Raw genomic sequence first — 16,182 nt, forward strand, 5'->3', positions numbered from 1 at the left:
ACAGCTGACAATCCCCCAGTACTGACAGGGGCTCTTTACAGTGTCAATAGCCTCATATATTAGAGCTAACCGCCTTTGTGGTGAGCGAGGGTGTCAGGCCTTTTGGCCCGACAGCGCTTGTTACCATGATGAAATGTAGATTGAATGGAGGGGGTCTGTGTCCCAGGCACGAGAGCTCGGACTCCCCCGGCCTTTGTGTCCCACGCATGGCTATTGTTCGAACCTATTCAGCACTTTCAAGAGCAGAAGGAGGGGTAAAAGTGAGAGGTGGGTGAGAATGATTTACATCTCTTCATCTCTCCCCTGGTCTCCAACTCATCTGTCAGCCGTGGGAGGATAAGCATGTATTTTACACGCCTGATTTGTTGCTAAGTGAAGGCCAGTCCTTGTTGAGCTGTTTGACTAAATCATGTTCATGGCAGTGCGCGTGTGTAAAGTGTACGTATGCTTGTTCAGTTTTTTATTTTTAGAAGAAAGCTGGAACTTGATTTGAGTTTTTAAACATCTGATTGCAAATATGTGCTGATAGAAATATTCATCCTGTATGAATTAAAAGGACCTCTTTTTTTTTTTTTTCTTTTTTTTAATACAGACGCCATTATGTCCTTTGCTTAAAATCTGCCCTTTGTGTTCCTATATCCATGTTCTTATGAGACAGTGACAAATGGCTGGCCTAGAGCTGAGGACATGGCTATGTCCCTTGCCTGTGTCAGACAAAAGTGACGCGCCTTCCCGGCGCCTGTGTCGTCCTTTCATCTCCTACACCCTGTTGAGGTGAAGATGGATGGTCCCCAGGCTCAAGAACACCACATTCAGCTTCTGTTCTGGTGTATTGTCTCGCCCTTCTGTCCCTTTTTAGCTCTTCAGAGGTTAGGCTGTCTGAAACTGGTTAGCAACAAATGACAACCTTTTTTCCTGAATGTCAGCTTTAGCACTTCTAAGATTGTCCTTTAAAGCACCAATAAATGCTCTTGTAGTATTGTTGTGATATCACTGTGTAGTTGTACATGTCCAGAACGTTTCTAAAATAGTGACACTGAGAAAGAAGAGACATTTTTCACAAACTAAAAATCAACTGCACATTTAAAAGAAGACGCCCAGAAGTAGTTATTATCAAAACAACATTTTAATTTAGGAAAATAGCATTTGTGCCAATCAGACACAACAGTTCCATTTTGACAGTGTTTCATCACCACTTATTTCACATAAGCTACTCTGATAAAAATCCCCAGAACATTTAGAATACTTCTGTAAAAAAAAAAGAAGAAGAAAAGAAAAAGAGGCAATTAATAAAAAATAGCAGCAGTTTGTATCCCAAAGATAGCTATATGTGTATATACAGTATGTACAAGGTTTTGCCCAAGCCATCATTTTATAATTTTTTTTTTCCATCAGTCTCCTGTTTGTGGTCCGGACAGTCTATTTTAAGAAAGACCTGCTCACTTGCTCATAGACAGGCTGTGTAATGTGGAGGTAGTGGTGGGCAGAGGCTGGCAGAGTGAGCAAGGGCAGGGCATGCCAGGGAAGTGTCTGTAGGAGCTGCTCAGGTGGAGAGGGTCCTTCAGGAGGCTCTGGACTGGAGCGTGAAAACCCAGGAAGCCGGCTGATGGAGGGGAGTGTGGAGCTGGGGCTGAGGAGGCAGAAGATGAGTGATGCTGAAGAGCTGAAGGTGTGCTGCCCACCAGAGAGTGAAGGGACTGGGCCAGAGGATGCAGAGGGAGGTGGGCGGTCGTGGCCGCAGGGGTAATGGTGGGATGGGGAGCTGTGCGGCTCTGGACGGCGGCATTGCCGCCATAAACGTCCCCAACCAGTTTCTTCATCTCCTCCAAAGAGCTGGAAAGCATGAGGATGTAGTTGCGAGCCAAGAGCAAGGTGGAGATCTTTGACAGCTTGCGGACCGAGGGTCCATGTGCGTATGGCATGACCTCTCTGAGGCCATCCATCGCCTGGTTCAGATCATGCATCCTCTTCCTTTCTCGACTGTTAACTTTCAGCCTCTGATCTTGCATCTCTTCCTTGCTGAGCTCAGATCTGGATTTGCTCTTACCGCCCCCGCTGCAGCGCTCCGTCCTGCCTTGGCCGGCCTCGCTGTCTGCTCTGTTCTCTTGGCAGTACTTCTGGAACATCTTATTGGAGAAGAAGCTCCCTGCAGAGTCATCCACCACCAGGTCTGGAGACGAGGAGCGACTGCAGGTGGAGCCAGCATCGGAATCCATTTCAGCTGAGGGAGAAAATTCAGGAACAAAAACAAGGATCCAAAAAAAAACAAAAAAACCTCTTAAACTGTGACAGCTTGAGCTTAGGGCCTGAACTCTCGGTTTCCAAACTCTTTCAGTTCCTTGCAGTTTTTGTACAGCCTCACTTTTCCCAGAGTTTGTGCTGTGCGGCCTGATGCTCAGCCTCTCCCCAGGAGTGAGTGTGTCTAAACTGTCACCCCATGGGCCTGCTGGGGTGTATTTATACCACCGACACAACAAAGGAACAATACACGGCATAATGAGACACTTATGGCCCCAGCCAATTGCAGAAGGGACACACTTTTACCCCCCTCTCTTAACAACTCCTTCCTGCGTCCCCCAGTCCACCTCCCCACAACCACATTAATTCTCCCACTTGCTGATGAACCCCCTTGCACGTTAACCAAACAGAGGTATGATCCCATGTTGTGTAAAGCTGAGTTAACCAGAGCTTTGTTAAAACTTTAGTTAAAGACTGGCAGTATTTGCATATTTTTTTATGTTTCAGCACAGATTTTAAAGTAATCCTGGAACAGGGGAGAGGTAATCTAATAATAATAGAACAAATCCAAGAAAGAAAAGATGAATAAACATAAATTTATGACTTTATGATGTCAAATTTTTAAATTCTTATCTTATTAATCTACCTCTATAATCTGCAAAAGCTTCTTCCTCAGGTGTAAAAACATGTTTACTTTACTTTGAAAGTTCTCTACTCGGATGTTAAAGTGAAAGTGAGCAGGCCACCGTTTTTATTACCCCCTTCCATAACACCAGATAGATGATGCCTTTAAGGCCTTATTTACATATGGTATCCATGAGATACTTTGGAGGAAGGTATGAGGCACCATATGAGGCTCTTAAACATGTAAAGGGCAGCGTTAATGGCAGACTAGATACAATTCAACCAGAAGCTCAAAACAAAAGGGGTCAGATAAATTTGACTTGGTTCCCCAAACAGTCTGTGAAATCGCATCACTATCACTGGAAGGGGGTCTTTCAGTCCAGGGGGAGGTAGTTAAAAAGATACTAAATGAGTGGGCGCAGCATTGTCTCCCTATAATTCAACCGTAAAGCTACTGGCACTTATTTTTCTTTGTTTTTTTACTTTATCTTGCTAACTATCAGGAACACAAGGAAAACTTTCTTCCTCGTTTAAATTTATGGCATTAAAATTCCTTCCAGGCTTCGCGTCCAACATATATCTGCTGCTTTAATGTTGTGGCGCTGTGACCAAGCCGACTTCTCCACGTGGTGTTCAGAGGCTGGCTTTCACCACGCAGCTCAGGAATTTCCTGCCTTCCTTGTGCCAAGCAAAGCACCAAGTGAAGCAGTGCTGGAGGGCCGGGACTTTGAGAACATAACGCTGTTCTCAGAATGGCAAAAACAGCAGTTTTGTGAATTGATTCGTTGCATTGATTCTTGCCTGGAGCACAACAACTGAAAAGCCATCATAGAAAAGTATATTCTGTTCATTTCACAGGCATCAGGTCTGGATTTTTGTGTTCATCTGGCTGCTCAGCTAAGAAAATATTTGCCTTTCTCTGTGTTGTAAGCAGCTGGATGAATCTTTTGATGAATCTAAATCTTTTACTCGCTGTAGTATGAACCTACTGCAACATTTATGACATATATCTCATGCTCTTTGCTTTTAAATTTGTTTTTGTTGTTGCTTAATGCTCTCATGTTGAGTCTTTTGATATCCTGCTAATGCCACTGCTGATGCATATGCGTGCAAAGTTAGACTGATCTCACCAGTCCTCTGATTATCTGATGAGATGACAGACCAAAGTATGGTTTAATAAATATTTCAGCAGTCAGCAAGAGAGTGTGCGAGAGTCCCATTGAATTGTTCCAACCATTAAATTGTCTTTTCAAAGCAGTGCAAAATCACATCTCTTCTTTTACAAGAATATTTGTAAGTGCTCTACCAAATAGTAACCAAGTCAAACTAATTACAGAGTCAACCAGATTGTCCTCATCAAAAGCTTCTAACTGTTCTCAGATAACTAATGTGAGGGCAGTTAAAATCCAGTTGAGGTTCTCAGAAGAGTTTTGAATAATATAAATATATTTGAATTCCAAGTCAAGTCAAGTGGCTTTATTGTCATTCCAACCATGTGCAGTGGTACAGTACACAGTGAAACGAGACAATGTGCAAGACCATGGTGATACATATAGCATATCACAAACCAGCAACACAGGACTACATAAAGTGCAATATGCAAAAATTGCAAAAATTGCAAAAAAAAAAACTAAGACAGTGCAACACCAGACAGAAAAGTGCAACAATGACAGTGGGTTGTGCAACAGACTGAGCATTGTGCAAAAAATAACTTGGTGTATGAAGGAGTGTGTCTGCATGTGTGTGTGTGTGTAAGATTGTTTTTGCATTAGTGGGATTTTTGTATGAATAGAAAAAAGGCCCATGTAAAGGGCTGCAGCACAGCACTGCACCATCAGTATTTGATTTATTAAAGCCACATTTCCAATGTTTAATATGACTAAATACGCACGTTTTTGTGATCATGCAGCGATGCTAAGATGACCTTGTACTTTCATTTAACCTGGTTTTTCTCGTATGTTCCTCGGTGAGGGATTAGTGAGGAGGTCGTGTTCGTGTTCAAACAGTTTTTCTTTGCTTTGTTTTGTGGTTGAATTGCTGCAGCATTTCAACCACAAAAACCAGTTTTCTTGATTTTTGTCTATTATTAATAATCTTAAAATTGGCCTCCCTCCGGCAGTGAGCTTAACTGTGTTTGCTGCTTTTTGTGTCGGTGAGGTTTTATGGAAGCTGACTACAAAGTGGTTTATTTAATTTTCTTTATCCTACTTATTATAGTGGATTTTTTTTCCCCAGGAGTTGTGCATGACTCATATGTATCATTTAAAGTACCCCCCATTTGAGAATAGACGACACAAAAATGTTTGAAAGGTTTAAGCCCATCAGGCTTGAGGTAATCAGGTTAGAAATTCAGAATGTCTCTCTCTGACGATGCGGTTCTTCTGATCATCTTCCTTTATCTGATAAAGTCAGGTCCCTTATAGTAAACAGACGACGTGGAATCAGTCATTTCCAGGGAAGTGTGCTTATAAGCTTCTAATAATCTGTGCCTAAATTCTCCTTCTTCCTACAGGGGCACACTGAGGAAATACAGACACTGTTTGTGCCTCACCACTTCACTCGAGCTTGAATCTAAAGAACCACTAATTTCAAAATATGTGCAGATTTACAAGACTTTGATAAATCTATTGCTGGTCTCCGTGTCAGTGGGCGTGTGATCCCTTACACTCACGAACCCACACAAAGTTAGAACCGAGAATCAAGAGGGCTCTCGAGACCCCCCACCACAGCTCCGTCGGGGGGCCCTGCAGGGTGCTTTGGCTCGGCCACCATTCAGTGATATTATAATTGGGGAACTTTGAGAGCCAGCATGGGCCAGATATTTGGAGCATATGGATTTTCCCATCGTTAGGCTTGGAGCCAACATGGCTGCTGGACTCTCCTTTGCTAATTGGGTCAGTTCCTAATTAACTGAGTTGAACACAATGCTCCAGATTTCATTCTTTTTTTCCAGCCTTTCAGGCCTTTTAATGGCTGGTTCTGTGCCACAGTTTTCATTGTGTTTTACACACAAGGAAAGGGATTTATAGTGGGTCATAAATAGTCTTAATAAATTATCTATAAATACAGGAAAATGTGCCAAGCTACTTATTAACCATACACGAAGTTAGATTAGCGAGAATGTCACTTATATGAAACGAATGAGGAATAGCACATCAGTGGAATAGAGCTGAAACCAGGAGCTGTGTATTAGCAAAAGTACAGAATGTATATCGGGATCACTGACAGGAACTTTATCCAAGTAACGAGTGTAATCAGTCCTCCTTTTACTCCATTATTTTTTGCATGAGCCCGACAAATCCCATTCTTGGCCTCAATCTTATTCTTATTCATGTGTTTACAGAGGCAACGGGCCACACAGAGAGACTCAAGGATCTCTGCATTTTACAAATGAAAGCGTAGCCACCCTTCATGTGTCCACATAATCCTTCAATTTTTAACCCTGCATTAGAGTGTTTGACTTTCTTCTCTGGGTGCCACCTTTCAGGGCCCTTTATCCAATTCTGAGCTCTGCGACAGACTTTTTTTAGGCTATAGAGACCCCCTCACTGCTGCCCTTTCTGGTGCACTCCAGTGAAAGTGCTCAGGTGACCAGAAAATGAGGGCATTATCACAGGCATATGCTTGTAGTGACAGAGGATCAGGCAAGATTAGGGCCTATCATGGCTCAATAAAGCGCTAAGCTGGAGAGCAAACCTGCGCTGTGTACCATAAGGCTTCCTTCACTCTCTGCTGGTCATTGTTCAACAGGATCAGTGGCTCGATCTTCTGTACACACACACACACTGGGGTTTAATCTGCCGCTTGAGAGCCTGTAGAGGACATACAGCTGCCTTTAGTTTCCACCGTTTGTCTCAGTGTTGCTTCCACATCAGGACTCTGAGATCACAGCGGGGCGAGTGTTCAGCAGGAGCTGATACGAGGAATCAGGTTGTTTTGATTCATCTGTGGATCTAAACATTTCCCTCTCAGTACCGGTGTCTGTGCAGAGAGATATAAAGTTGTTTCATGAAGTGACTGAACAGGCAGACAAGTGTTTCTGAGAAGGGGGAGTGCTGCCCTCTGTTATCTCTCACCGCTGGGACAAACTGCTCGGTGATTTATTCATTTACACTGCCTGAAACAATTGCATTATCTCGGCTGCAACACAAAGACACAAAGGCACTATGAAAATCCCCTAGGATGTTTATGAGTCACTAAAGAGTCCAATAACTTTCCCCTTCATCTTTAAGCGGCCATGAAGGATTGCATGCTGAGGAGGACTGCAGGGCGAGAGGAGTGAGGATGGGGATTCGGGCTGAGGGAGAGGTGCTGATTATGAGCAGGATGAAAGGAGCGCAGGCCCTCTCCTCTGGAGCTGAATGGAGCTCGGTCAGCAGGCTGTCCCATACACCGGCCTGCTCCATGCTGCTAGAACTTCATAAATTACCCCACTATTACCCTGGGGGGACACCGAGGGAGGACAGACAGGCGAGAGGGGGAGAGAGTGAAAGGGGACAGAGCAGAACCGGTTGCTGAGCAGACCATCATCAGGAGTTGTAGGCATCGGGTCCAGATGTTGGCCTTCAGGTTGCTGGGACTCAAATGACGGCGACCTCCTTTGACTTTTCAGAGTAGAAACCACAAATTATTCTTTTAAATTGGAAAAAAGCTGTTGTTTTTTTAGTTAACAGGAGTTTGATGGCTCACGGTAGTTTTATTTTTACATTTTAGGTTATATTGCTGCCTTTATTACTCTTTTCTACTAATGTGTTTAACATGATCCTAGAATTCCTCTTGGTGCTTCCTTCTGCACAGCGATATTTTGGTATGTTACGTCTGGTGAAAGAGGAAAATAGTGAAACACATTAAAAATGCTCATAACAGTATTTGTGGAGCATGTTGATAAACCGAGCCATGAAAGGAGAGACTGCTGCTGAGTCTTTTAAATTAAACTTTTGGTGTGTCGAGCACCTCAAGGCGCGTGCCATTTGGTTCCGTTCTCTTAAAGAGAAGGCTGAATTTCTGTATTGATGTTGATTTCTCCAAAACTGTGAAACTTGCAGTCGGGGTGTAAACACACTAGAGGAACTGCACTGTGCAAGAGCACTTTTGATCACAACATTTCTGTTGGTTTAACTCCTATGATCACTGCATGCTGTGTGTTATTAGTTTATTTCATTTTGGGATTATAGAGTTATGAATCACCCACTCTGCTTTCTAATTTTGAATATTTGGTTTCTGTTATATTCAGCCTATTTTTGCTTTATTCCCATCTTACCCAGTGCCTAACAGTCATCAAAAAAGACTCTTTCCTCCTGTCTGTCCTGAAATTTCATGCTGAATTTGGAAAAACTGTGCAGCCCTCGACTCGGGGAATCAGCTGTTAAATCTTAAGCAGCCGGTCTCACTGAATGAATTTAATGTGATTTTTGGTTGTATTTTTTGTATTTTACTTGTTCTGTGTATTTGTACTAATCTGTGCAGCTAGTAGTGATTGTACTGTTGTCTGTCTTAGCCTAAAAACTCTTGCAAACAACATTTTATTTATTTTAAGAGTCATGAATAAAAAATAAAGTAATTGCACTGGGTTTAATGTTTTGTATCTTCTTTATTACTAAGGCTGACAGGTCTCAGGATTAGCAGTGAGGGACTTGGACATGTGTCATTAGAATTTCCTGCAAGCGTTTACATTCTATGTAATTTGTGAATGTAAATATTTATGATAAATATGCCGATGTTTCAGGTCTCTGCCTTAGAAATCAGGTCAAATGTGTATTTCTTTATTTAGTAATACATTTTATTACCTGGCCAGGTGGTGCAGCCAATATAGGTGAGGCTTAATAGGCAGAAGGTATTCTTTAAGAGGGGGTGACAGCTTTCTGCAAGTCTTCCTTTTTGCACCCATTTTCACTCCTTTAACATACATACATACATAAAACTTTCTGGTTCCCAAAAAATGGTCCTTTACAAGGTAACTAAACAACAGATTTAACAAATAAATAAATAAATAAACTTTATATTGTTTAAAGCAGAAGGCACCTCTACGTGCCCTCTGCTTTAAAGGGTTGATCCAAAAATTATATATATTAATTCAAATTATGATTTAAAGTGTCTCAGAAAACATTTCTGCAGCAAGCCCCACAAGTGAAACTGAACCTGAGTAGCTTAATTATTTTTTTCCTTTCTGTTCCTCTAATGTGAAACCAAGCTTTGATAACCGTGTCATGGCTCAAAAGGACATAAAATCAAGTAAACATGAAAATTGGCTTCAAGTTGTCCGAATGAGCTTAAAACATTTAAATACATTCCAATCAGTCAAAAAAGTCACACGCATGCTTACAAGCCTATACAGATGCTCACAAAGTGTATCTGTTTGCCATTGTGTTGGTCACACTTTTGAACAGTTGGCCGCTCACTGATGCATGGGGGTGGCTTTGTGTCAGCGATCTGCGCCCCCCTCCCGTCCTGTCTCCTCCATCCCCCTCGTCTCTGCGTTATCCATCCTGATAAAACTGGGGACCTGCTTTCCCAATAATCTCCCTCCCCGAAGCCCAGGCACGACTCCTGCCTTTCATCAGCACCATTGTTTCAGTGCGTTACCGCCGCTTGTGCTCCCTCACCACGGTAACACACTCACGCACCCCCTCTTCATCGCCATCCCATCTGTGGATAGGCCTGCCATGTGTCTATTCATAAGGGTGCCGGCGGCAACGCCACTGTATGCAGAGAGTACATGATGCCGTCCTTTTGTGTGGGTCTCAGTCCTCAGCTACTTACCGCTGACCCCAGGGTCACTGCACACAATAACCTGAGTGTTGGTGGCCACTGGCTATCCTCATTGGCCAGTGATTGACGAGCCAATCAATGGGGTGTGAGTGTGCGTTGTGTGTCTGCGCGTGCACATGTGTGTAGTTGCTATACAGCCTCTGTAGGTCAGCTGAATGAAGCGTGTCTGTTTTGTAAGTATTGCTCTGTTGAAGGCATCAGACTAGTTAGTGACACACAATTGACTTCTTTTGGCTTTTAGCTTGATGTGGTGACATGAATAACTGCAATTTAACTCAATGAGCACACGCCTTGTCTGGACATTAAAAACTGTGAGCCCAGTGGAGTTGTGCTGCTATAACGTTAAACATCCTTGGGTCCAGGTTTATGTGTAGAAATTGTATCTTAGACCGCTTAATATTCTGGCATATGCTCCCAGGCTATCATTTCGATCTCATCAGTCACTCTTTTTACCCCCTGCCTCTTCCCTCCTTTCACGGCACACACACACATTCCCTCCAGAACCCACTCAAGGGGCTCAGGTGGGCGATTATTAAACCTCAATTCACATATAGCTGGTTGTGAATGCTGATGAGGAGATCTGCTGCCGTTTCCAAAGTGGCTGAAACATGGACAGTTTCCACTCCACTGTCTGATGTGTAACTGTGTCCTGGAAAAACACATGCTGACTGGCAGACACGTGATATGAAGGACTTGCGCTGCTTGGCGATGATGATCTGTGCTCTGCTGATTAAAAACCAGGCCGTGACCCTGCAGTTTATGGACCTCCTGTTGTTTAACCAGTAGCGGGATGAAAAGGGGTGGCGCTGTTGACCTGTCTCGATGATCTGAGAACCGTGTCATGCTGCTGTCGCTGAATAGAGATGTTTCATATTCTGGCGTGGATGTCACTGTCCTCGTGAAATCATGTAAATGGGTCTCAACATTTTTTTCATCTATTGAAGACACAACAGGTTTTCTTTGATAAGGACTGAACAGGAGTCAGTATTAAATGAGATGCCATGAGAACCTTATTACTTTACTGCCCATCGTGAGCTATAAGATCAGGAATCTAAATAACAACATGGCTGATGAATAAACAGAGAATTGAATGAGAGGCATACAGTGAGAGTAGACGCTGGATGGTGAGAGACTGATTACACCCCATGATCCAATAGTTTATAGAATCACCTGTAGCAGTAAAGTTACTCATCACTGTGGAGGAATCGTGTTTTGGTGCCTCATCGAGATTTGTGCTCTTTAATTTCTGTCCTTTAAGTCCTGCCACAGCATTCAAATCAGGTCGAGCTCTGGACTTTGCTTTTTTTATGCTTTAATATACAGAGCAGCACAATGTTAACTCAATGACTGCAAGGTGCTCAGGTCCTGAGTCTAAATCATCAGCCCTCCACCACCATGCTGACAGCTGTGTGCCGATGTGCTGTGTTTAGTTTTCTTCACATGTGGCAAACGATGACCAAACACCTCCTCATGGTCTCATCTGTCCAAATGACATTTTTCCTGTGGTTAGTCCAAATTCAATTTTGCAGCCTAAGCCACGCTGCCATGTTCTTTTTAGAGAGAGCAGGCTTCCTTCTGCCAATCCTTTTAAATAAGCCATACTTGTTCAGTCTTTTTCTGTTTTTTGCAGTTTGTCTGAGCAATGCACTATCTGACTTTGAGGTCCATTAGCTGGGATGCACTGTGTTAACATTCACCTGAATGCTCAAGACCAGCAAACTGCCAAAACCTCTGCTTTTATAGAGCTGCTCGGGCTGATGACTCAAGTTCATTTCATAGCAAGCAGCAAATGGCTGCTAATTACTTTTTGAATTCCTCTGGAAACATGTGTCTACATGTTTTGGCTTATTTTTAGGACGTTTTCTCATGTGGACAGTGGATACAAATGCAGACTTTAAGATGGAGTGGCATTTAAAAAACAACAAAAAAAACCTAACCTTTATTTAGTGAAAGTTGAATCCAACATCAGACAAAAATAAAGTTCTTAAAGAAAGCAGGGAACAAACCGTGTGACACAAAAAAGGAAAAAAACAGTGAGCAGCTTGGTTTAACTTCACTTTTTTTATATATCAGTGCAACATGTCGGTGTACTATACCAGTTCCTCACAGAAAAGACATCTTGCAGCTTTAGGGCCCTATATTTATTTGAAAGGGAAAGTACACTCTCTGATATCTCCCTCACCGCTAACAGCAACAAGTCTGTTTCTCAGCTGTCACGCCAGCTCGCTGTCATATGGCCGCGTCGCCTCTCAGCAGCATGAGGGTGAGTGTAGGTTTACAGCATCTTTGTTATTGATATCATTCTTTGTCTCGCTTTTCCTGTCTCAGAGAGGAACAGGCCTCTAAGTTTGGCCCTGCTGAGGGCAGCATTAAATATCAATACATGTTTACGAGGGCCCATAAATACTCGATACAGAGAAGAAGCGGTTAAAGAGGGAGAACCGAGAACAGCATTTCTCCCATGTGGATGAAGATGGGGAACAGGGGTGGAGAAGGAAAGAAGAAGAAATGGAAATGAGGCATAAATGTAAAGGAATGTAAAAAGAGCCCTACAGGGTGTCAGATAGCTACCCACCTGCTGCAGCAGCTGCTGGTTGTTCCTGTCAGCTCTCGCCATGTTCAGTTTCATAATCTTTTATGCAGTCTTTGATTTTTAGCAGTCATTAATTAATGATTTTATTTATGTTTACCAAGAAAGAGCACTGAGGAGTACAAAGTAGCCTTTTAAGTCTTCACTCTGCACCACTTTCCAAGTAATCTATTATTCATGATGTGTTAATTTCTAAAAAGATTTAAGGATTAGAGCGCTTGAATTGCTGTAGACTTAAAGGCAGAGTACATAGCAAGCAAACAAAAGGTCCCATAAAAGTACAGCTCTAGTGACTGCGTGGCAGTATATTTGAAGGACAGTGGGCAGGAGGGGGTGCGCCCCAGCTCCGGCCTTTAAAAGATTAACCCTGAGCCCACAAAGGCGCAGGGGGCTGTGGGGCCAGGCAGGGCATGAGTGGGCTGCTCACTGGTTAAATATTGGCCCTCTTGGATCCCCAATCATTGTCTAGTTTGGAGCTTTACCCAAGCCCCTGTTAGCAGTGCAGACACATATCTTGGCAGCCGGAGTGAGCCGATACAAAGGCCGTCGGTGCCCAAAAGGCAGAGATGGAGATGTATGGGTCCGGGGTGGGGTACTCGCCACGTGGGGCCCGTGGTCGTAAAGCCCAAAGCAGGACAGATTGGACAGCGGAGCCCCCCCCCCCTCGATCCTCCTCTTTCTGTGTGTTTCTGTGATGTGACAGTGATAAACGGGACACGCAGCCTTCCAGAACAACAAACAGACACTGCCTCATTTCCCCAATGTGGGCGAGGGCAGGCATAAAGGAGGTGCCATCCCATTAGAGCCTGGACTCAATGCTGCTGAGGCTGAGGCAGCGAGGGAGGGGTTTTACTAGTGCACCGGACCACTCGACCACGGGCCTCCAGCTGAGAGGAGACAGCTCTGCTTTTTTGTTTTCTCAGAAAAGTGTCATAAAAAACTCGCCTTAATTGGTGCTCTATAAAATTTGCATCTCCAAGCTGATTAGATTTCCTCTCTCCTCGGTCGCTATTGTGCCTCTGAGTGACCCCATCCTTGCCATTCACTTTTAGTCCTTTTCACAATTTTATTGGGCATCGGAGAAGAAGGAAACCCTTGTAAGTTTGAGCCCTTTGCCCTCCACTTCTCCCCTGCCTTTTGAGTTGACCGAGTCCCTTTTGAAACAGCTGCCTTCTGCTCGGCCGCCGAAAAGTAAACTCGTAGTTATACATTAAATTTTGTTAAACTGACCGGGAAGAATGGAACCGGTGTCAGTTTGTAACTATGTATCATTTTTGGTTCAAACTGCAGTTTTTTTGCCCTCTTAGGGCCAAAGTGAGTGACTGAAAAAGCCTCTGAATAGATTAACCACACTTCCTGAATGTAGCGCCATTGTGTCTTGCAAAATTTAGAGTGCAAAAAAGTTTCCCCTTCAGCAAAAACCCTGTTTATAGACATGTCAGAGCAGCACAGACTGAAATATAATCCCATTAGCTTTGAATGGCAAGTCTATTACTCTATTGCATAATGTGTCTGGCTCGGCATGGATAATCGCCATCTCAGTGGAAATGGCGGCGAGATAAAGGGATTTGGGATGCTTTGACGTCTTTATGGATGGAGTAATACGACTGCTGGGATCATCAGCTTGCCCAGAAAAAGTTCGGGCTGTCTTCATTTTTCCATCTAAAATATCATCTTGTGCGAGTGATTCTTGACAAAAGAGCATCGCTGTGGGCCCTAATCACTTTACGTCATTTTAGTGGTTGAATACGCATTGTTTGTTGGGTTTGAAAAAAGGGCTACATTTTAAATTGCTAAACAGCAAGCAGTGCCCTTTTTATTAAAGCTTTAAAGATGTACTGAAATAAGCTTGTAGCCACAGGAAGATTAGGATAGATTATTTAATGCGTGCACACTCACAGCAAAGTGGACTTATTTCTGCCATAACTATTATCCAGATAAGTGCTTTAAAGGGGAATTAATAGCAGTTTAGTTAGTTTTCCCCCCATTTTCTTTTAACCAAGGTTGGATTTCCAAGCCAATATATAACCTGAGCAATGGGTGGGGCACATGAAATAGTTAAAGGGTTACAATCTTATATGCATATCACGGAGAAAGTGAGGGTTAGAGAGTGGGAACGTATCCAGACATTGTGATGCAAAGGGCACAGGGGGGTTAAACCAGGTTCTACTCGGCCCCCTGACCCAACACCTCTTTGATGCTGCAGCCCTCAGGACATGGGCCCCTGAGGGGGCTCAGCGTGGCGCAGCCCTGGGACCGGGCCGCTGCCACTGAGCCAGCGGGGTCCGGGGACAAGCCTTTGTCCCCAAAGAAAATGTACGTGGCTTTGGGTGGGGCTGGGGGAAAGGTCACATACTGGGAACACGGGGAAGGAGAGGTGAGATCAAAACAAACAGACTGGGGAAACGCATCAGATCACTTTCTCAGCCACTGGGTGGATGATACACGAACATTAACCTGCCAAAGGAGTTTGCTAGTTTATCATTAAATCTGCCTGCGTGAGGCTGCAGTACATCTACTGGCACCAGCTGACATACTTAATAACATTTTTTTTTAAAGGTGGAAACACATAAAAATGAGAAATCACCTCCTGAAGAATATTATGTTTAATACAATATTCACTGAACTGCATCTGCAGCTCAGAGAGTCACTCGCTTCATCATCTCCTTCAGCACAATTTAGTGCAAATCCTGCACTGAGTAAATATCACACGCTCAACACTTGAAATTGATCAGAACCATTCAGATCAATACTGGCAGCTGCGTAGAAGTGGTTACTCACAGGAGGAGAGTTCTGGGAAAAGAAAGAAACTGCCAGACCTCCATCTTATTTAGTTACTTAAAAATCTTCCTTGTTTCTTGCTTTTCTGTTTATTTGTCAGGAAATCTCCTAAAAAATTATACATGGTAGATCTTTTATAACAGTGGGATTTTTGTGACCTGATCATTGCAGCCCCTCAGTAGAAACACTGGTCTGTTAATGAACTGGTAAACTGTTGTTTCTGAGATGTTACAGCCTGCAACAGCACCACTTTCTCTTTGCTGCACAAAGTAAAGTTGTAAAATAAGAAGGAAGACTGCATTTTTCTCTCTCATTTAAACAATAAAGTAAATAAGTCATCAGGAGCATGTTATCTTGTTGGAAGCAGCCCTCAGAACATAGGCACCCTGTGGGATCAATACTCAGGAAGACTGTGATATTTAAACGATGCTCAGGTGGCACAAGGAGCCCAAAGTGTGCCGGGAAAATCCCCCACACCATTTCACCACCAACAGTTTAAACCATTGTTACCAGGCAGGTTAGTTTCGTTAGTTTCATGCTTTCATGAATCATGACGCCAAATTCTGACATCTGAACGTCACCCCTCATCAGATATTGGGGTGCCTGTGTGAATTATAACTTCAGTTTCTTACTCTTACCTCACATGAGTGGCACTCAGTGTGGTCTTCTGCTGCTGCAGCCCATTTGCTTCAAGGCTCAGAGATGCTCTTCTGCAGACCTTGGTAGTAACGTGGTTATCTGAGTATCTGCTGCATCCCCTCAGCATGAAGCAGTCTGGATATTTTCTCCTTTTCACATCATTCTCTGTAAACCAAAGAGATGGTTGTGTGGGAATAATCACGACCTTCCATTTAAAAGTTACTTTAGGCAACTCCTGTTATGACAAAAACTGCAGTTCCTTATTTGGCCACTTGAGAACGACTCCAAAGCTCCTTTATGACAAATGTCTGCTGTTCCGTTTCTCCAGTGAGTCTTTTCCAACCAAAGCTACCCTATTTGATATTACAGTGAATTAGAATGCACCTTACTAACCAGATCAGCTTCCAGCATCCTCTGGTCTGCATTTTACTCATGCACAAAGCAAAATAGCGGTAGTCCACAACCCAATGTGAGCGGTCACAGGGGTTTTATTTACAGTCTGTGGTTGAGGTGGACATAGAAATAATTTATAGTCACGTTTA

At 43.4% G+C, this 16,182-nt stretch overlaps 1 protein-coding gene across 1 annotated transcript; it reads right to left on the reverse strand.

Moving 5' to 3' along the window:
• Positions 1–1,439: 1,439 nt before the first annotated feature.
• Positions 1,440–2,216, reverse strand: olig4 (oligodendrocyte transcription factor 4). Its single transcript, XM_063500114.1, has one exon. It carries the CDS (start codon positions 2,214–2,216, stop codon positions 1,440–1,442), a length of 777 nt encoding a protein of 258 aa, XP_063356184.1.
• Positions 2,217–16,182: the final 13,966 nt, after the last annotated feature.

This window comes from Pelmatolapia mariae, linkage group LG16_19, assembly GCF_036321145.2.
Source record: "Pelmatolapia mariae isolate MD_Pm_ZW linkage group LG16_19, Pm_UMD_F_2, whole genome shotgun sequence".
NCBI lineage: Eukaryota > Metazoa > Chordata > Actinopteri > Cichliformes > Cichlidae > Pelmatolapia > Pelmatolapia mariae.